Here is a 23,204-nt window from a genome sequence, read left to right as displayed (position 1 = left end):
TGATAATAATTTGGACTCGATGATCCGGTGGGTCTCTTCCAACCTGGTGATTCTATGATTCTATGATTCTATGATGTGTGTATATGTCACATATAACTATCTTTTTACCTCGTTTTTTTTTGTGCTTTATCAGATCATGTTTTTTCCCCCATTAATTTGTGTAAAAAATGTACAGGATGTCATAAATGTATTTTAAAGACAGTAGCCTCAGAAAAAGAGAGAAGTTGTGTTGTCTTTGCCTGTGTGATGAAGTACATACAATAGCCCAAGGAGTAAAATTTGCAGCATTCTGGATGAGAGAGGGTCCTCAGTATTAGAGACTGCTTAAGGCAGATCTCACTATCTGCTTGATTTCCTGATTGCTCAGCATTTTGCAGAAGACTAGAATTACACTAAAAGCAAACTTAACGTGTTTTGTACGACTTGTTCACTATTGCTTTGCTGCAGGGCTATTGCAAAAATCAACCTGCACTTCCCTAGTTCTTTGCAAAGGAGCTTTTACGATCAAAGGCAGTGATAACCTTGCATCACCCAACAAGTGTAAGTCAAAACACTGCGCTTGGTGCTAAACAGCCGTTGTCAGACAAAACTTAAGCATTATACAGAGTTAAAGTGCTGGTTTTGTAACAGTCAATTTATGGCTTTATTTTTAAGTAAAAGCATTCCTATCTATCACACGCCTCATGCTGAAGCTCTCTTTGTTCATTGAGTCTTATCCTTCATGGAAATATTAATTATTAATTAAAAAAATTTAACATTCAATTTCTTCTGTTGGTTAATCTAAACTTCTCTCAAATCTGACATACATCCATATGGTATTACTTACGTGCTAAATTGAAGTATACTTCAAAGACCTGTATCTGTTTCTTCACAATCTTCCCATTAGCTTCAGTGCACAGATTGCTCATACAAGCCAGTCCTGCCTACGTAGCCTTCTAATTTTATTAATGAGGGGATCTGCTATGCTTGCGCAAGAGCTCATTTTCGCAAGTATTCTATTACAGCTCTGTTTCCCTGTTCTCTTTCTCAACTTACTATGAAGGTGTGACAGTAATTAAACAGTAGCATGTCAGGATGAAGTATAGAACCTAAAGCAAGCCCTTAGCCCTGTTCTGACATGGCTAGACTTATGCCTTAGGCCGTGTACAGTGTCAAATAATCAAGTTGTGTTGTTTAAAATACTCATAGATATATGTTGTCTTATTTTCTGATGCTAAGGGATGACTTCAGGCTACATTTTTCCCTGGTGTGTGCACAGGCAATTCCCACTGACTTTGAAGCAAGGTGACTCCATGCAGGAGTGGGATATTGTCCCTCGGCATTTGTGGCAATGCAATTATTTAATCAATTGGAGTTGTATTTTTGTGACACCTCATAGTGCACCCAATCAATAATGAATGATCAGTCAGTATTTCTATTTTTAGTAAGTGATCGGGAATAAAACATGTTCCTCATGCTAATAATGTTATGTCGTTGATTCATCCATGCATAAGCAGGCATGACTTCCATTTTGTTTCTACATTTCTCTTATTCCTGGTCCAAATTTATAGAAGAATATAATCATCAATTGCAAATACGCACTTTTAAGCCCATGTTTTCAGAAGTACATGTGCAATTTTGTTCATTGACATTACCATTGATCACTTCAGTTTTTAAGTTTTTGAAGTTTTGTCTTGAATAGCTGTGCTGACTTGTTTTATAGTAGTTAATTATGCTTGCAATGGGCAATGTGAATTGTCAGATCTTGCAGGTAATATCTAGAAGAGGGCTTATTAACCAATGTTTGATCATTAGCCAGCAGTGTTCAGAGTCCTATGAACAGGAGTGGAACCAGTAGATCACAGGAAGCTATTGCCTGTCTTGAGCACTGATCCTGTGAGGAGAGGCTGGGGAAGCTGCGCTGGTTCAACCTGGAGTAAACAGCTTCAGGGGAACCTAACAGCAGCCCCCAGTCCCTATAGGAAGGTCATCTATGGAATGGAGCTGGGCTCACTGGAGTGGGGCAGGGTAGGAAGACAAGAAACAATGAAAAGAAACTGAAATAAGAGAGGTTCAGACTGCATGTAAAAAAAACCCAAAACACCTGCCCCCATGAAGACAGTCATGCAGTGACACTGGATGCCCAGAGATGACGTGCAGTCTCTATTTTTGGAGATTTTCAACCTTGATCAGATGAAGCCCTAAAGCACCCTGGTCTGGCCTCAGGTCTGACTCATCTGTGTCTCTGGTTTAACCAGAGATCTTCTGAGATCCCTCCCAGCCTGAATCATTCCTTGACCCTGTTTGTATCCTCCGTCCAGGTCACTTGAAATCTCTGCTTGCTTCATCTGAATTTCGATCTCAGTTAAACTCAGGAATAAAAAGCAGAATGGCAAGGAATTTTATGGGGTTGTGCTGAGTTTATCAGCACTCAGATCAGAGTATTATGGCAAGGAACCCCAGAAAGCCAACTGTATCCTGGTCTGCATCAAAAGAAGTGTGACCATCAGGTCAAAGGAGGCGATTCTACCCCAGTGCTCTGCTCTCATGATACCTCACCTGGAGTACTGCATTCAGTACTGGACTCCTCAGCACAGGAAGGATGTGGGTCTGTTAGAGCGAGTCCCGAGAGGGCTGGAGCACCTCACCTTCAAGGGCAGGCTAGGCTTGTTTAGCCTAGAGAAGAGAAGGCTCCCGGGAGACCTTATAGCAGCCTCCCACTACTTAAAAGGGACCTATAGAAAAGCTGGGGAATCATAGAATCATAGAATCAGGGGCTTTTTATCAGGGGGACAAGGACAAGGGATAGGACAAGGTTACTCCTCCTACCTACTCCTTTCAATTGTAAGCTGAAAGAGGGTAGATATACATCAGATATTAGGATAAAATTTTTCACTGAGAGGGTGGAGAGGCACTGGAACAAATTGCCCAGATAAGTTCCTGTGGGTGTCCCTGGAGGTATTCAAGGCCAGGCTGGATGAGGTTTTGAGCAACCTGATTTAGAGGTTGCCTCCAGTGCAGTCCTCCCTATTCTCACAAGCCACCAGCTGGCAGGCCATCTCTCTTTTCTTTAGTCTAGAGTAAATGAAACAAGCTAATTAAGCAGCTAGTTTTTTAAAACTCTGTCGTGATAGTATTGTACGTAAAGGAAGGATTATCCAGCAAAGGATGGACGTGATGTACAGGATGCAGAAATTGAAAATCAAGAAAATCCAAGAAGTATACTAATAGGATTGGATTTTTGATATCTCCTCAGTGTGATAGTGATACCTGGAAGGAAGTAACATTACCCTAGTAGATTATGTTTGATCCTTGGCAAAGAAGGAATCGGTGCGTATTTCTTTTCTGATTTGTTTATGTTTAGAAGCATGAGTATTGTGGAAATGCCACAAAAACAGGCCAAGAAAGAGACTAGAGAAAGTCAGGTTTTAAAAAGACAAGTTTTTTGTGTTTTCCTGTATTATTTCTTTTTCACAGCATCTTTTCCATTTCAAATCAAGCTGTGAAAAATTATGTGATTCTGTAGCTTTAGTAGCATCTATATTCCTTCATGCACCCATAAACAAAACACATTCATCAGTCTAAGGTTAGTCAGCTTGATTCTGCATAGCTATGTAAGGCAGAAAAATGCTTTATTCTGTGCATTGTTTCTGACTGATTTTAGGTATATGATGTCAACGTTTCTTTGTTGAAATGGCCTCTACACAATATGATCAGCATTTGCTGAAGTTGAAGAATGATGACTTTCAGAAGTTGATTTTGGCTAGTAATTGCATATTCGTACTTTAAAATCATTGGCAGCTAATTACTAATGAGTTTTGTTTATGTTAGAAATCAAAACATTTTCAAGATGTGGGGGTTTTTTTCAAAACATTTTCAAAATGTGATTTGTTTTTTTAAAAAAAATAACTTTGGTCTATGAGACGTTAATGGATTTTGCTGGCAGAGCTACTTTTAGTAAATATGCTAGTATATCTACATTAAAGAAATATGTTGCAATCGATATTCAGGAAAAATTTCCATTTCTGTTACTGAATTTTCTTCCTGAAATAGAACATAAAGTAAGCAAGATAGTCCCAGAGAGAAAGGAAGAACACGCTTTATAACAGGTATTTTGAGTAGGTCTTGCTGAAATGATTAGGACTGTGGATAACTTGTTTTAATATTTTTTAATCTAATTTTATTATTAAAAAGAAAGGCTCGAACATAGTTTCCTTAAAAACTCTACCTCAAGTGATCTGCATTTCCCTGATATACCTATTAGCAACACTAATCCATTATCCTAAGACAGTCAGTTTGATCCTGCAGAGCACTGTGGAGAAAACCAATGTGTACAGAAGCATTTCTACACTTCAGCATTTCACGTGTTTGATTTGGTGCACGTTACCACAGTCACATTTCATCCACCAACTCTTCAGCCATTGTTAACGATTTTTCATCATTTTTCCTTTTTGTATACAGCAATAAACTGTTTGGGAATTATGAATGAATATATGCTAATTAAGACAATAAACTCGTTTAAAAATACACAAATGTTAATAGGATTTGAAATAAGAGGTAGCTTGAGGCCACTGCACTAACTAACAAAGAGGCCGTTTAAAATTATTAACATCAGACCCAGTGGACCAGTAGTAAAGTACAGCTGCCTTTTTAGTACAATACCAGAGCTAACATCCCCTAGACCCTGAGCTTTACTCGAGTGATCACAGCTGTGAAGCATGCTAAACTAATTTTGCTTACTCTTGCAAACGCTAGCGTGGAAGCTACTAGCTTTACATAACGCCTGGGGTGATATATACAATATTTTGCTATTTGTAAAGCAATCTTTGCTACAAATTAATTTAAGTACATCAACAACGACATGTTCTTGCATTATTTACATGAAGCTGTTAAATGTTTTATTAATCAGTGGTCTTTTTTGCAGACTAAGATTGATACATAAAAGAAGATGGAGTATATTGCTCACTTTGTTGATCGAACAGTTCAATGAAGTGAAGGACTCTGCTTTGGTTCACCCTACAGTCCAAAAATAAAATGAAAAACAAGGGTTTCATTTGAGAACGCTACTATTTGAACAGCAAAAGGAGTTTACATAAGGTGACAGCTATTTTAAATCTCCTGTGATAAACATGATAAAGAAAAATATTTTGTAACGGCAAATTATGTTTGACAATCTGCCTCCTTTTCCCTTAACCTCCCAGTACACCTGCCCTTGGTCCATTCACAGAGATAAATGAGTGGCAGGCAACCAATCTCTGTTCTTCTTATCTGTCTTCTTTTCTAAAACCATCACCAGCGCATTTCCTGAGCTCTAGAAATCCCAATTATAGATAGTCCATTTCAAAATGCCTTGTGGATGAAGGCCCATTCCTGCCAAAGATATGAAAGAACAAAATGAGAGGGCTTGTGCTCCTGTTGCAAATTAATGAAGTTGTGGAAAAATTAGTTTTAGGTGGTGCCTGAAAACCTGACATAGAGAAAACAGGAATAGCTGAAAACTTGGGAGGAAAAGAAGTTAACTGAAGAACATATTTCTGTTATGGCTTCCTTTTTGTTAGGTAGTTTCCAAGTACAGAAATCATAATCTCTACCTTCAGAAGGTGATTTTTTTGAGAAATGAGGAACACTAATCACATGTAGAAAGATTTGAAGCAGTGCATAAAACTGAATATTAAAAGATGTTTTAGGCTTTGACCAGCAGTGCCTTCTCACCTAAGTAATTCTGAATACGTTTAGCCATCTTTTTATTATACTTTACAGCTTAGTGTTCTCAATTATGAGCTCAAAATCTGACAATATCATAGGAAGAGAGATGGAAACAGCATTTTTTTATTGTTCTGGCAAGAGCGGGAAGAGAACCCAAGTATCTGCATCACAGCGTGCCTGAGGAGAACAGGGAGTGGATAGTTTTTGAGATGCAACATGATTTCTTTGGGTTTATGATTTTACACCAGTAGATTGTACTGCCGTCTTTTTGTGTATCGGAAAATGCCATGAATGAGAAAATGCCATGAACAGAAAATGCCATGAACAAGAACCATGATTGCAAGAAAGATTCTGGAATTACTATAGTCAACGATGTAATAATGCAATTTAGTGACATCTCTTGATTTTAATGCAAGTTAGAAATTTTGCTCTTAGAGGAGAATATGACATATGCTAAGCAATTTCTGTCTGTTGAAAAGTTGTGCAATGTCTCAGAATGGCTCCTTGAGTCAAAGGGAGATACATCATGCAAGCATTCAAGATCTTTACCTACATTCTACATTTTGGATTTAGTCTGGTAGCCATTAGGCACTCCAGTTTGGGGTAAGGGCACCATTTTGTTAGGTGTCTTTTTAAAAAGACATAGTTATAAAAGAAATGCTCATTCATAACAGAATTTTCAATGTAGTTATTTCATATGAAGCAATGTTTTGTGGGTGTTATCTATGCTTTATGAGACAGCATAAACATTCTTCTCTTATCAACTGTTAGGCTCTCAGAATACAGCGCATTCATTTCTGTAAGTATATCCTGTCCCAGAATTAAAATCATAGTCATAGAATCATGGAATAGTTTGGATTTTAAGGGACTTTAAAGATCATCCAGTTCCAACCCTCCTGCCATGGGCAGGGACACCTCCCAGTAGATCAGGCTGCCCAGGGCCCCGTCCAAACTGGCTTTGAACACCTCAAAGGATGGGGCAGCCGCAACTTCCCTGGGCAATCTGTTTCAGTGCCTCACCACCCACATCATGAAGAAATTCTTCCTCGCATCTCATCTAAATCCACCATTCTCCAGTTCAGAACCATTGCCCCTAGCCCTCTCACTACAAGCCTTTGTAAAAAGTTGCTCCCCAGCTTTCTTGTAGACTCCCTTCAAGTACTAGAAGGTCGCTCTAAGGTCTTCTCAGAGCCTCCTCCTCTCCAGGCTGAACAACCCCAACTCTCTTAGCCTGTTCTCATATGGCAGGTGCTCCAGCCCTCTGATTATCTTCGTAGCCTCCTCTGGACCCATTCCAACAGTTCTGTATCCTTACTATGTTGAGGATTCCAGAACTGGACGCGATACTCCAGATGAGGTCTCACAAGAGAGGAATAGAGGGACAGAATCACCTCCCTCAACCGGCTGAAATAAACATGGAGAGTACATTACTAAGACAAATATAGTAGCCACAGTTACAAAGTTAAGTACTTTTGTTTGGTTTCTCTACCTATTTCTTTTAAAGGTGTCTAAGCTAACATCTAGTAGAGATTTATATGTGTTTAAAATAAATGGCTATACAGTTTGCATTAGATTAAAGAACTTGTCATCCACAGATGTACACAGTTGTGTTTACGCATGTAATAAATCTTTTCTTAAGCCTTTTTTCAGCTGAAAAGAATTATTTAGAAAGCATATTCCATTCATGGCATTAGACACTGAAACCTGCCTTTCATATCAAGCAGTTAGTGCTTGAAGTCATTAAACACAAGGCAATGGCCAGAATCCATCTTGCACTCAAATCTGATGAGGCTCGTCGTTCATTTAGAAGGTGAATGGCTTTCACTTTAAATAGCCTTGGTCAAATGATTTGTTTATATTTTATTTTTGAAAGGAAATTCCTTTTTTTTCCCCCTCATTATTTTAGTTTATATGTGAGACCTGCAGCTATTTAGAAATGCCTTTATATATAAAAAAGCAGAAAGATCAGTTTTTCAGAGAAAAGGAGAAACAACTTGGTGACAAAAAAGGGAAGACAGGGGAGGATGCATTTCCAGTAATCCATGCCAAGCATTTTTTTTTAAAGCCAACCAACTGTATTGTGCTCGGTTGCCACTGTCATAATTGTGGGAGGCTCAGAAGAAGCTCTCTCTTAAAATGAATTGAGAAGTTGCAAGGCATGCAGGGGCAAAAAAAAAAAAAAAAGAGGGGAAGAAAAGAGATAGCTGAGAGTTTCTTAAGCGGTGGACTTCTGGCCCTCCACAGTCAGCAATTCCCTAATGTCATTTTGACATGACATGTCCATGGTAAGCAGAATCTATGTCTACATCTGAAAAATCCCTTAGCTGTGATCACAGCGTTATCTAGGGAAAAGAGGCAAGCTACAAGATGCTGAAAAAACTTCAGTGCAATGAGATGATCAAAACAACAAGGCAACATAAAGGAACAAGTGCAAGTAATGAAAACACAATCTATTTGAGATGTCGGAGTAAGATATCTTAGGTAACCATAATTCCCAGATATGCATAGTCACTAAAAAAAAAGCTAAGACCCAAGTCTCTGGGAAGAGCAGGAGGAAAAATCTCTTTGTAGGGTTTTGGTTTTGTGAAGTTCAGCGTAATAATGCCTAAGATGTTTCAGAGAGGGTTGAAATGTGAAGTACAGAACAATGAAAGAAATCTCAGAGAATTCTTGCTGAACAGGCCAGTGGCAGATAATACATATCTACTTTCATCTTAATGATTCTTTGAGAAGATTTTATTAATTACTCCAGCTATGTAAAGAACTTAAGCAGTAGAATCTTTGGTTTTCGGATTGAAAAACTCAGAAAAACTAAGTGACAAGTCTGTAGCTCATGAAATTAAAATGCGAGTTACAGCGGGAATTTGCCAACTCCTTGCCTTTCACTTAGGTTGTGTCTATCTCTCCAGGTGCCATTTGCCAGTTCATTAGATCAAGGGTAGGTAAAACAGTAGAAACAATAAGATCACACAATTTATGGAGTAATTGTAGGCGATCAGAAGCACTTATGTGTTCTGTGAAAGACATCATTAGCAAGAGTAATGTGTAAGAAGAAACTACCCAAACAACCAAGAATTAAATTTTGGACCTACATCAAAAACTGAATTTCACGTGTTTTTTATAATCTGTTTAGTCATCAGAACACATTTGCACTATAACATAGAAGAAAAATCATGAATGCATGGAAGTCTCTTATCCACTATAAATACAACCAAGATTTTCAAATGTGAGACGGCTAACAGAAGCATTGGCACTTCATAAACCTTGATCCCTGAAATGATAAGTTAGAAGATAGTCCCTAACTAGGGAATAGCTTCAGCAGAGCGCTTTGCACTTAGTCAGCAACTCTTGTTCTGTTGATATACAGGCATAGACTGCAGAAAGCAGCAACAGAATCTCTTTTCTGTGTTTTGTGAGGAGTTTTTTTCTCTCTGACCAGGTTATGTTTGATCTCATTATGAGACACTGTGTTCCATTTATCTGCCTGTAATACGAGTTTCAAATTCTGCTGCGTACTATCAAAGGGAAGGAGGGAAAAGAAAGGACAAGCTACCAGTTTTATCGGAAGTATTTAGAAACTCTTCTTACGGCAGTCCCAATTTTTAGAAAAATATTACTGAATACATTTTTTTCAAGTTAGGGTGCATGTGATTACAGAAAAGCTTTTACTAACCCATGGGAAAGAACCAGACGATATTTTCATCACATATATCCTCTTAACATTAACATTTTTATCAAAAATGACTAGCCATGTTCTCTTGCATTTTAAAAGATACTTGGATGTAAGAATGGACAAGGAAGCAATGTTGTATTTAATAAACACTGTGTGGTGAACATCTGTTGATCACACTGAGGCCAGAAGGAATCCATGGCTTCATTCATTTTGAATGGGAAACAGCAAAGTAGGAAGAATTATTTAAGATTATATCCTTGTGCAAGAGCATGAACCAAAGTAAGCAATGATTTAAGTTGCTAGGGAGGGGACCCTTGATGGTGCAGTATCGTTCACTGAGGGATGAAATCCTAGCCTCACCCTTACCAACACTCAAAAGCCTGGACTGTACAGAGAGCACTGGATTTCAGTGGATGAACTGCATTGGCTGGAAAATTAAGAAATTGGGAGGCAGAAAGAAAATTAGGGTCCCAGCAATAAATCGAATAGCATCACTCCCCACAGTACATTTTTAATTCTAAAAATAAAACTACAAACAAGGCAAAAAAATCACGTTTGAATGACAAACACCTAAGGACCATCATCTTCATGCAGGACCAATTTGGTCATGTCTTTGATGATTTCCTGCCTTCCTTTCCTTCCTTTCCCTAGATGTCTCCTAGAGGAGACATTTCCTAAGTTGGAAGGAGCAGTTAAATGACTAGTCCCCTTTAAAGGCACATGGAAGTTTAGTACCAAACTTTCCTGACACTTCAAAAAAAGTTTCACCTAAGCTCCCTCAAATTGCAGCAGAGTTCATGCTTTTTTTCACTTCAGTTAAGTCAGAACACAGTTTTGATATAGTGAGGCTCCACTGGTTCAGAATGTGAGGTATAAATGATGATAATGCATCCATCAAATTAGTTTAGGTCAGGAGCTGTATTGTATGCCTCTGCCTCTCATATCTCATATGAAATTCAGTTAATTCCTGTCATCAACACTTTTGCTGGTGGTGTTGCTGCAAAAGTAACGTATACTTCCCTAAACTGAAAAAAAAAAAGAATTGCTGCTATTTATTTTTGAAAGCCACAAATAATTCTTCTTTTGCGTAAGAAAAATCTATGATTAAGGAGCTATGTATAAAAATCTATTTTTGTGTAATCAACTGCATGTTTTATAAGATACCCTCCCATTTAAAATTGTACTCTTTTTTTGGTTTTGGTTTTTTTATTCTAGTTCTTTTTCTTCTGAAAATGAAAATGTCTGTTTAAATATGCCTATGTTCTCCTTTTTCAAGACAAAAAGAAAAAAGAAAGCTGATGTTGTAGAGAATTGGGGCATCAAAAGATTACTTCTTAAAACAAAATTCAGACTTCTCTTTGTTCTGTTTCATTAAAATATAACAGCAAGTTTTATAAAATCTCAATTTTTTTGAGGGGAAAACAAGCTGCAAAGAAATTTGTTTTCTCTACACTGAATATTTGACTGAAAGAGCTGAAAGAAATAATATGTCTCACAAGGAAATGAATCAATCCAAGAACAGAAAAAAAAATGTTTAATCACAGAAGCAAAAAATGTTTAATCACACAAGCAGTCTAGATGAGTTACAGAACATGATTTCTCTAGCTGTTTTTGTAATGAGGATCAGCATTATCTGAGCTAGCAAGCTGAAGAAGTGGTATGATTTTTGCAAGAAGATCCCTAACCACCACATGAGTTACTGAGTTGAAATGTTAAGCTCACCTGGGAGTTTTACCATTGATTCCATATACCGGGATATTATTGCAGTCTGATTTCATAGAATCATAGAATAGTTTGGATTGGAAGGGACCTTAAAGATCATTTAGTTCCAAGCCCCCTGAAATGGATAGGTGCACCTCCCACCAGACCAGGCTGCTCAAGGCCCCGTCCAACCTTGCCTTGAACACCTCCAGGGATGGGGCAGCCACAGCTGCCCTGGGCAACCTGTGCCAGTGTCTCCTCACTCCCATTGTGAAGAAAATCCTCATTTTGTCTAGTCTAAATCTGCCCCTCTCCCCTGAGGGAAACCGCTTGTCATGCATCTCCATCTGGACATAAAGCCATGGACCACAACTCTCTGAATGCATCCACCTAACTAATTTCTTATCCAACCATTTTCTTTTCTGTCTCAACTTTAGAGAGAAGGATGTTGTGGGAGACTGTGTAAAAGGCTTTACAGAAGTCAACATAGATCACATCTGTTGGTTTTCCTGTGTCCACTGCTGTGCTTACCCCATCATAGAAAGCCACTAATTTCCATGAAATCTGTTTTGTCTTTTTAAGCTTCTGTCCTGAAGGCAGGGTGGGAAGAGGGAAATACAGCCATAGACATTTTGTCCTTGAGAAAACCTGCCAGCTTCATGGGAACTTTCTACCAAACTCTTCGCATTTAACTTTTTGGAAAAATTCTATGATTTTGAAAAGCCTGACAGTCTCGTGTGTTACTGATATTTTCATCAGTTTTTAAAAACAGCCAAAAAAAAGATTTTCTGTACCAATGCAGATTCTCATTCATATGACTATGAAAGGTAAATACTGCATGTGGATTCTCTATGGGAGAACATTCAAAGAGAAAGGTTTGGCAGAGTTAGGAAAATGCACGTGTACGTGCATTGCCAGACAGCTATAAATACCAGATGCATGAAGTGCACAGGACTGGAGGACAAAGGCACAAAGACTGGATAATTTATTGCAGAGAGAGAGCTGTAAAGTACTTTTAAAAATGAGAAAAGATTTGTTAGCGTTCAGCAAATGTGAAATTCATGAGGGGAGTTCTATCAAAGAGATTAGCCAGAGCAGAGCAGAAAGAGAAATTTTATAAATAAACCCAGTGGAAAATGTTTTCTTGTTGTGTAAAAATGTTTCATTGGATTTAAATTATTTGGAGTTATATATTAATGAAAGTAAAATACCTTAGTGTTGCAGAAGTTTTCAGATGGAAAATGCTTAAAGATTAAAGCAGTTTTCCTCATAGAAATGTATGAAAGGCCAAGCTACTTCGTGTTCTCCATCAAGAAATGAGAATTTTCAGCAGAGATGCATGGTCTGTATCTGCAATCACTGGCTGGGAAGGATCTGTGCCTGTTGTTTGAGGAGGGCCTCAGAGAAGGGCAGCTCCAGATTGCATTGAATCTAGGGACAGTCAGGAGAAAAAAAAAGAGATATTTTTCCTGAAGTGAGACTTTTTAAACAGTTTTTAAATGTGTCTGTCTAAACGTAGGTGCCAAGCCTTTTAATAGTTGCATAGTCTTCTTTTACATCCAGAACAGATATGTAGTGGGTGCATCAGTACACTTAATTTATTACCTATCTTAAACTGGGATGATCTCTCTTCTGAATATACCTTTTTTCTGATTTGGAGACAGGCAGAAATAAAAAAAAAAACCCAAAAACAAGCAAACAAACAAAAGTATTTAAATTCCTAACTTTCAGATGGCAAGAATCAGGTGAGACACGCTCTTCCACTCTCCCTGCATGCACATATGCAAAGACACACGCAGTCCTTTCACACGTTCTTTTGGGATTGGCTTTGAGGAAACTTTAATCAGTGTCTTAATTTGTGAAGAGTAAAGCTTAGAATTAATAGGTTGGAAAAGACCCACTGGTTCATCGAGTCCAATCATTCCTATCAATCACTAAACCATGCCCCTTAGCACCTCATCCACCCGTCATTGTTGACAGCTTGCTCTATATGAAGGCTTTAGCAGATGGATCTACAAGTCAGTCTTGTCTGGTTTCTATGGCCTTCTCTGTTATTTTGTGCATCTCTGAGGGTAAAACCCTCTAAAGTTAATGTTCTGTGACTTAGTGATCTGGTATAAGACATCATACACAAAATATTACAATACTCAAATTGATTTTAAAAGACGAAAATACTGTGCATATTAGTTAACCTAAATCAATCTGATTTTCCATTCAATACTCAAGAAATGCACTATCACTTTCAGCTGTTGTTTCAGGAATTGACTTTGAGCAGGAAGTCTTTCAGAGACAATTCACAAAAAATTGTTTCTGGAAATGTAATTATTAATTAAATTGTAGCAAGCTTGTATCATGCTTTGCAATATGTTCTCACATCTGCAGTTGCACAAACAAAACTGCATTTCCCAAATTACCATTCGATCTAGCAAATTAAACCAAGGTTTTCATTGTTCTTCGGAGAGTATTTTTAGATGAGTTGGCAAGACACTCTCAGAGTACTAGAAGTAACCCATTGTGGCAGGTTAAATGTAAAATACACTCGTGAATTTTCTGTTCTTCAAGTTAGATGGATCCATATGCTGATCTGCAGTTAAGTAGTCTTGCACACACCTTAGTATGTGCTTAATTTTATGCATGCAACTAACCACACTGGCGTTTAGGACAAGTGCTTATGTATTTGTAGAGTTCCAGAATTTACTATAGGTGAAGTTTTACTATAAAATAAAGGTCTATTATGTGTAAAGTTTATACACATTGGGGTAGCACTCAAAAGGTATGAATGAGACAATATGACCATTGTGCTAAACTGATTTTAGTGAAAGTATGAAGTGACAATATTTCCCATTATTTCCATGATCCTACCCCAAGTGTGATGCTTGCCTCTTGAACACAGTAGAAGGTATTTCTTTTGCTTGGAGAAATCTGTGATCAAAAGACAAAGGTAGGTGATGATTTAGAGGGTGTAGGGTTTGTAAATAGAAAATGAACAAGGTTGTGATGGATGTTTGTTCCATTGGTCACACAAAAAATCTAAACATATAATTTGCAAGAATCTCATTGTTTCCTTTTCCCCTTTTTTTTGATTGCAACATTTAGAAATACACTTTTCTTTATAAGACAATTCTTAAGAAGTAGTAAACTGATCCTAATACATGTATAAAGTTTTTCATCTACCCACTTTATGTAACACTGTTTTCTCTTTTATAATCCTGTCATCTTATATCACTGTTTTAATTCATGAAGATACCTCATTAAGTTGGTCTCAGTGCTGGGAATTTTTCTCGATACAACAGCATAATTTAGTATAAAATCAGCAGTCTCAAACACAACCCATAGGAAGACCATGTTTGTATAAAATTTGTGCTGTATTTGGGTGCAGCATTGTGGAAAACTACATGGGAATGAGTTTAGAGCACTTGTCTTGTTTTTCTAGAACCCTAACTGGCCTTGTGTGCTCTTCCAGGAGGTGAAGGTCGGTGGAGGGATAAAGAGGATGTGGATCAGGGAGCAAAGAGCAGAAAGAGAGGTTTGAGATGTTCTGTGCAAAATGGACACAAGTGTTTTTTGGCACTTGAATAGGAAACTCTAATCTCAAAGCTTGTCTGAAAGTATCACTTAATCTTACCTCAAGTGTTGGAGTTTTTACACATTTAAGTTCATAAATCATTTGACTTTGGGAAGTTGGTCCTTATTTGGATTATATGATCCTCCCTTCTGTGCTTCATCTCACCTGTAGGGCTTGCATCTCCATATGGTTAGGCTGTTCTTTTAGAAGGAGTTCTTCAGGTTGAGCGCTGTTCCAGTGCATTAGTGCTGGCAAATGCAGGTGCACAGCGGCTGAACAAAATGGAGAGTATAGAATCATAGAATCATAGAATAACCAGGTTGGAAGAGACCCACAGGATCATCGAGTCCAACCATTCCTATCAAATATATGTATATGGCTGTGATCCACGAGGACATGGACATCGTTGCAGACACACCTCGAATGAAAGCCACCGAATACTATTGTGGTGGCAAGGAAATGTAACTCCTTATGTGTATTTTTGAAATTTATTTCTGTCTGGAGTTTACCAAGTATATTGGCTTAGTGGTAGACAGATTTTATTTGGTGGGGGAAGCTACAGTGGTGTCCTCTGTGAGAAGATGCCAGAAGCCTCCCTCAAGTCAGTCAGAGCCAGTTTTCAGCCAACCACTGGCCAAAGCTGAGCCCATCAGAAATACTGTGGTGCCTCTGTGATAACATATTTAAGAAAGGGTGAAAAATATAGTATAAGAGTGAGAGAGGGGAATCAGGAAATGTGAGAGAAAAATATCTGCAGACACCAAGGTTGGTGGAGAAGGAAGGAGAGAAGGGGATGCAAGTGGTGGAGCAAAGATTCCCCTGCAGTCTTTGGAGACCAGAGTGACATGGTCTTTCTCCCTGCAGCCTATGGGGGACCATGGTGGAGCAGATATCCACCTGGTGCTGGTGAAGGACCCTCTGATGCAGCAGGTAGCTGTGGAGAGGAGCCCAGACAGGAGCATGTTTTCAGGCACAAACTGTAGCCTGTGGAGGACCCATGCTGGAGTAACTTCTCCTGAAGGACTGTACCTCATGGAGAGTTCCTACTGTGTAGCAGTTCTTGAAGGACTACAAGTCATGGGAAAGACCCATTCTGGAGCAGTTTTTGAAAGACTGTATCGCATGGAGGCAACCCATGCTGGGTTAGAATCACAGAATCATAGAATCATAGAATCACCAGGTTGGAAAAGACCCACCAGATCATCGAGTCCAACCATTCCTATCAAACACTAAACCATGCCCCTCAGCACCTCATCCAGCCGTCCCTTAAACACCTCCAGGGAAGGTGAATCAACCACCTCCCTGGGCAGCCTGTTCCAGTGCCCAATGACCCTTCCTGTGAAATTTTTTTTCCTAATGTTCAGCCTGAACCTCCCCTGACGGAGCTTAAGGCCATTCCCTCTTGTCCTGTCCCCTGTCACTTGGGAGAAGAGGCCAGCACCCTCCTCTCTACAACCTCGTTTCAGGTAGTTGTAGAGAGCAATGAGGTCTCCCCTCAGCCTCCTCTTCTCCAGGCTAAACAACCCCAGCTCCTCATAAGGCCTGTTCTCCAGCCCCCTCACCAGCTTTGTCGCTCTGAAACACAGGAGGAAGTGGAGAGACAGCGGTGAAAGACTGTCCTCACATATGGAAAACTTCCATAAAACAAACCGCTCTGAGTCTTTCAATTTTGGTGTTTTCCACAGTTTGTGAGTTTATGGCGGATCAGTGGACCTGTCAATATTTTTGTAACTGCCAGCTGTGCCCAGGCTTCCCATGTAGGAACCTAAAACCTATTGAAAAACATTTAAAAATGCTTGTTCCAGAGCTTAGTCCTGAAAGACTCAGGATCTGAGTCATGCCTCTGAAGCAAGATCTACCGTGTTACATCTGTGCTAGACTGTGGGTCTAGAATCCGAACTATATGTTATAGGTAACATATAGGCTGCTGAGCAAAACTAATGCTGTTGGCAGACCGGCTGTGTTCTACTTATCAGACTTCATTTTGTAAATATACTGACCTCTTCTGTGTTATTCTCATGGTTATGATTGCTGCTGTTTGGACTCTGACTTCCTCTGTCCCTATTTAGAGGGTTTAAATTATATGGGTGCAACTTCTGGAAATCAGTGACTAAGAGGACGTTGGGAATTTTTTTTTTAATTTTTGTTTTTCAAGAAAAGATTTGTGTTTAAAGTGTGAGATTTGTCTTCAGAACAGTAACAAGGACTTTGGGGAAGTCTTTCTCTCGCAGAGAAAGAAGTCTACATGTGGCTTGATCGCGTGTCTCAGTAAACCCTGTAATGCATAATTTTTGCCATTTTGGCATTATGATTTCTTTTTTTTTAAGTGAAGGTCCTGTGAGTTGCCTGTTCTTTTAAAGTATTATCACATAGTTTAAGCTGCTAGAATAGAATGTATCTAATTCATATTATAGCTACTGCAATAACAATATCTTAGCTCTTCAAGGTATATTGCAATGTCTTCTCTGTATTCTGACCTCCACATTCATCTTATATTTGGTGAGACTAATGACATCGCAAAATTTGCAGGAGAAAATTATATGTGTAATACTGGAAGTAAGTTGCCAGCTGTGAAGAGATGTCTGGTTTAGAGACAAATTATTATTCAGAATATTTCAAAATATACTTATGAAAGTGCGCTTGTCACTGCTTTATATTTATGGGGGAAAATATCTTGAAGAAAATTTTCTTAGAATGCTAATATAAGATTGCGTTTTACCGATCATAATTTAGACCATTTATTATAAGTAAAATGCCTTTAGAAGTGTAAGAGAAATAGAAAAAGAACTGGGAAATCCAGGTAGTCATGTTTGCCTGGGGGCATTCTCTCAGAACAGCGGTGAGTCAGGATGCAAATGCTCATGGTTTTGCTGATTTCTGTGGTTGCTGCTGATTACTGTAAAATTGATTCAGGAGCGTTGCAGAATCTCTGCATATGTTTAAGCCTAATCTCCATAGTATCACAGGCATTTTTCCTCTCTGTGGGTTTTGTACTGAGTAAGACAAAAATTCTCATAACCTTCATCAAAGCATTTTTTCTTATCAAGGGGCAAAGAAGGACACCATTCAGTAACTTCCCAGTCTAAAGCTCTAGTTTAGTAGCTCAAGTTTTCTTGGATTGGTTATTTCAGAACTTTAATGACACTTAGATAATGTTTTATTGCATTTGAATCTATGCTGCGGCAAGGAGAGTTTACTTTGAAAACAGGAAGAATTGTGATTTAGTTACTTACACTTAAAAGTGTTATATTTTAGGGTCATAGCATGTTATTTAATGAAATTTCAAGATTGACGCCTTTCTCTCTATTTTTTTTCTCCATCTTGAGTGTGACTTTGAGGTTTAAATGCACTAAGATTACAATTTCACAGCTTGACACTGATTCCTTTATTCTTTCATCACATAGAATCCTACCATATGGACCATGTGTTACGAGAAGTACCCTTTGCCCGTGTAAAACTGCAAAGAAGTAAGGAAATGCAGGGCCTTAACAAGGGTTTTCTTAAAAGAGAAAACACATTCAGTTGTTACCTCTTAGGTACACAAAGTTTACGTTCCACTTTTTCAATTGGTGAAGTTAACTGGCCTGTGTTTGAAAACAGAGGAGCCTGGCATTTCCTCAAAGTACTTGTAAAACACTGAGAAATCCCTTTGCAGGGGAAAATATCATGCAGGATGTGACTCCAGAACTGAATGAGTGATTACACAGGACAGATAGAAGAAACAAGTGTTTTAGAAGGGTTATTAGTAAGAAGGGGTATGTTGAAGAAATCAGGACATTTGTTGCAGAAATGAGAGCCTAGGGCAGCCAGTGAAAACTGTAACTTGGAAAGGACATTAAAACAATGCTAGAAGGTCATTTACATCTTTAAATATGAGGACAGGAAATTGGAAAAGAATTGACACTGTTATACATTGATGATGAGACAGAAAAACAGGGAAATCTGGTTAGAGACATAAAACTAATAGATACTTCACATCAATTTTTACTCAAGGATGTTGACCTTAAGAGGTGTAAGGGCTTATAGAAATAGGGGAATCACCTCTTACTTCTGTGATTCTTAAAGAATTGGTTTACTGAAGGGCAGATGTAATAACAATTGCTTCTTAGTAGACGCATTAAATGAATTGTGATATTTATGATCAGTGAATGGGAAATATAATACCTAATTTTAAAGAGGGACATAGAATCTGTCAACCGTGGACCTAGCTGCTTAACACCAATAGACTGTAAATTTATCAAACAGGTTTTGATGAAAAGAAAGGTTTAAACTATGGCTATAGACACAAGATGGCATAAAATACAACCAGAGATTATTAAGGTAGAAGGCACGGGATTAATACATATGTATTAATACCTAGTTAAGTAATAATAAAGTAAAATAAATATGCTCATGAGAGGAGGGATTTATGAAAATAGAGACAAACAGGAGAGTTAAAAGTTAGGCATGAAACTAAAGGGAACATGGCAACAAATACTGGTGGAAGAAGAGGTACCAGGCTGGAGGAAGTTACTAAAAGACTGATTTTACAGTAGACATAGAGATAAAACATCAGAGTACCCCGATGGAATTTGTTGGTGAGGGAGATACAAACATAAGTAGAAGTTCAAAGGAGGCTAAGAAGGTAACTGTGAATGTAAATAATTTTGAGAAGTACAATAATAGATATGACATAATGAAAACTAGTAATAGTGGCTAATAAAAATATAATCTCATGCTAGAAGCAGAAACTCATCATTTGAAAGTGACCCAGAGGGAAGAAAGATCAGACTTTTGATCCCAAGATGGTCATCAGCCGTCACTGAGGTGCAGATTTAGTGTGACCTTAGGTTATCTGAGCAGAAGTATTTTACAGTAGAGATGGGGAAGTAATGTACAAAGAAGTAGAAAACCTTCAGCTGAAATTCTGTTATAAACATGTCGGTCATTTGTATTTAAGAAAGATGAGATGAAACTGGGAAGGCATGGAACACTTAGGTATTGTTTAGTGGAGTGGTAAGCCAGTCATTTGATGGGTCTAGGAGAATGAATGTTGTGTGGTCCGGAAAAGAAAACACTAAGGGGGTTTGTAAGAGCTGTGTGTCAATGCATTGAATGAGAGCTTAGGGGAAGGAAGAAATGTTTTTAAAAAGCTTTGCTTTTCTAAAATCTGGCTACAAAAATCCTCAGTTTAAAGGCTATACTAGTGGGGCAAGTGCCCTCAAGCCACTTACTCCAGTTATGGCATCAGAACTGGATAAATCACCCAACTCTAAGGAGAAAAATGCAACATTTGTAAAATAATATGAAAGAATTAAAGCTGAACAGGTTTTAATCAGCCCATTTGCTAAGTGTGTGTGTTGTACATTGCCTGTGCTGCTCTCATAGGATGACTGTGACCTCCAGGCTAGAAGAAGGGAGGCCATCATCTACTTAAAAGGTTGTGACTTAGGTTTTCCATGTTTAGGCTACAGGTAAGAATGGATAGCTAGGAGGGAGGATCTGGAACAGGATTGCACAGGCAGATGCATACTTAGGAGAAAATGCGTATGGTGATCCGCTAACTGACTGTTACTCTCTTTGTTCTCTGTGATTCTGGAATAGGTAACACTATTAATGATGACCATTTTCTAATAAGTTGGCTTGTACTTCAAAAAATGTGGGATGTTTTTCATTGAGTTTTTATGAGTTGCTAGCAGAATTTTCTCAAGAAAATATTCTTATGCCCGCTTTTATGTCCATAGATCAGTAAAGCCCTTATCTAGTCTTCTGAAATCAATAAAAGTCTTTCTCTATGTCTTAAGATAGTCCAACAGCAAATCGAAACTCAGAATATATATTTAGGTCATTTGTTTTCTGGCTTTCAGGTTGATTTCAACTAGAAATAAAAGGGTTTGGGCAAAAGGCTGGTCACATTTACTTGCTATGCTTTCCTTCAGCAGCCGTCTTAAAGTCAAGGAGATTATTCTTGAAATAGGTTTTTGCTCAGTGCCTGTAGTCGAGTTTTAGTGCAGCACTAGGACTCTCTTCTTAAAAGGCAGTAAAGGTTCTATATTGTTACAATTCAAAATGTCCAAATTTCACTTATGAGTTCAGTAACATTTTTTGTGATAATTTTCACGTTAAAATGGGAACACGTCTATGTTTAAGACAATGGAAATCATTAATGCCTGATAATATGTAGAACTATCATTCAAACAGCATCTCTTGACTTTTCACTGGTGTGCAGAAATACATGTTATTAATTTAATATTTTATTTTAGAATAAAAACACTGTAGGTAATGTAATGTTCTCTGAATAGGATCCAAAAGTGACAAAATATTCTTTAGCTATTTTTTTATTTATTTCCAGTACAAAACAGGTTTGAAAACTGAATTTAACTATACAGAGAGAAATGGAAATCTTCAAATTAAAAATCTGAGGATGTTAGAGTGAGTAAGCATGTATTTACAGATTTTTACCACTAGCTAAACTCTGTGTTTTGTTGTTTTTCTTACAGTTTGCTCCCAGTATTCTAGAGGAGTTTTTGCCATTTTTGGACTATATGATAAGAGATCAGTACATACCTTGACCTCATTCTGCAGCGCCTTGCACATCTCCCTCATCACGCCAAGTTTCCCCACAGAGGGTGAAAGTCAGTTTGTGCTGCAGCTGCGGCCGTCTCTGCGGGGAGCCCTCTTGAGCTTGCTGGATCACTATGAATGGAACCGCTTTGTCTTCCTGTATGACACAGATCGAGGTGAGTTGCGACCCCAGCTTTCTTGTCTTTTTTATTTCAAATGACTTGTGCGAGAACTTTGCATTTTTGTATCATGTTGAGAGGTTTGGGAGGCAAGTTTTAAGGGGTTTTTAGGTGAAGCGCCTCTGACTGAGTAGTTGTGTGGCTGAAGGAAGAATTCCTTCACCTGCAGATATTGGATACTGGATGCACATAGTATGTAATAGACCAGCTGAAGCCTGTGCTTTAAGTCTAGAATGCTAAAAGTGTAGTAAACTAACAAAGACACGGTTCACTAAGCAGAATTTTACAGCTCTGTTTACTCTTCGTCTCACTTCTTAAATGACAACAGTACAAAGAAGTAGAGAGGACCAGCCAGGTCTCTGCAATTGCACTGGTGTAAGCTGAGATGCAGGTGAGCCCCTTGGGGCATCCAGGCTTTGGAAGGTCAAGGCAGAGAGAGGCTTGCTCAGTGTGAGGCCCTCAGGCTCCTTCAGAAAAGTGGAGGTAAGAGGCAATACCTGCCAGGCAAGAGGTATCTGTGGGGCAGCAGAGGAAGGGAGCGTTGTGCTATCCCATCTTCTGCTCCTTTCATGGAATCATAGAATCACCAGGTTGGAAAAGACCCACCGGATCATCGAGTCCAACCATTCCTATCAAATACTTAACTATGCCCCTCAATGCCTCTTCCACCCGTCCCTTAAACACCTCCAGGGAAGGTGACTCAACCACTTCCCTGGGCAGCCTGTTCCAGTGCCCAATGACCCTTTTTGTGAAAGGGTTTCTGGAGTTCTCTCTGTGATGGGCTGCATTTTTATGTAGCACATTACACAAAAGGCTACACTTTATCCATGTTCTCCCCTTCACATCCCAGAGCATCTCAGAACCTTTTATGTGGTAAAAAAACTGCAAGTGCATCATTACGCCTCACCTCTCAGTGCTGAACTAGGAAGTAAAAAACTCCCATCATCCACATCATGATCATTCTGCTGGCAAAGCCCTTTGCCTTTGTTTATGGAAAAGGATTAAGCCAACATGGCCCAGCTTTTGTGAAAAAGGCAAGATTTTTATGTTGATGGCTCACTTTCAGGGGTGAAGTGAGAGACATAGCTGTAGTCAAATGATGATTTTACTACAGCTGTTTCAATATAACTCCTCTTGTGGACAGTCTATTCTGGAATTAAAGTGGCTTTCTTCCAGTATAATTAATCTGCAGTAAAAATAGGAAATTATACTGACCTAGCTAAATCGGTTTAATTATTTGATTATGGCTGTAGAAGTCAATTTTCTCATATATACAAGTCCTAAATTTTAGTGAGCTTTTAGCTTGATATGCTGCCTAAATACCTGAATTTAAATCAAAATGAGGAGTGGAACAAAATGAAATGGCTCATATTGTTCCATAATTGTGGGATTTTTTTTAAAAAAAACATGTTTGCTGGACCCAAAAAGGAATTTCTGGGAAGCTTATACAATGTATTAGATAACTGAAAGAGAAAAAATTAGAAAGTATTCCTACATTGTAATGAGTAAGAAGAAAACAGGCACATAATTACAGCTGTGGTCTTACAAGCTCAACAGATTGTTAAGAGAAGAAGTGAACAACTTGCAGTCACCTTTCTCATCTAAATTCACACGCTTAATTAAATTGAGACAACAATTTTAAGCATGCAATATGACACTAAGGGCAGTTTCAGAATGTCATCTCTAACAGTATGGTTAATAAGAAATTCTTATGGCACTGGACTCAGCAACTCTGAACTCATCACTGTCTCTGATAAAGAGGTGACAGTTGCCAGCTTGGATGCGGGGCAGGGGAAGCAGGGGGGCTGCACTGGATCATCTCTCGAGTTCTGAATAGGTCTTGTGACTCAGTTTAATG

The 23,204-nt window shown here is 38.5% G+C and overlaps 1 protein-coding gene across 9 annotated transcripts in view; it reads left to right on the top strand.

Annotated features, from left to right (window-relative positions):
* The window catches only part of GRIA4 (glutamate ionotropic receptor AMPA type subunit 4), a 239,829-nt gene that overhangs the window by 63,927 nt on the left and 152,698 nt on the right, over positions 1–23,204 (top strand). For all 9 annotated transcript variants that reach the window (XR_011339722.1, XM_069883475.1, XM_069883476.1 and 6 more), the window contains exon 3: positions 21,104–21,343. Coding sequence is in view for 8 of the 9 variants with exons in the window: in XM_069883475.1 (XP_069739576.1) it covers positions 21,104–21,343 (240 nt within the window). In the remaining variant the exon portion in view is untranslated. The remainder of the gene's footprint in view (positions 1–21,103; positions 21,344–23,204) is intronic.

This window comes from Phaenicophaeus curvirostris, chromosome 1, assembly GCF_032191515.1.
Source record: "Phaenicophaeus curvirostris isolate KB17595 chromosome 1, BPBGC_Pcur_1.0, whole genome shotgun sequence".
Classification (NCBI taxonomy): domain Eukaryota; kingdom Metazoa; phylum Chordata; class Aves; order Cuculiformes; family Cuculidae; genus Phaenicophaeus; species Phaenicophaeus curvirostris.
Note: the sequence above shows the minus strand (reverse complement) of the source record. Positions and strands in the feature narration are given on the sequence as shown.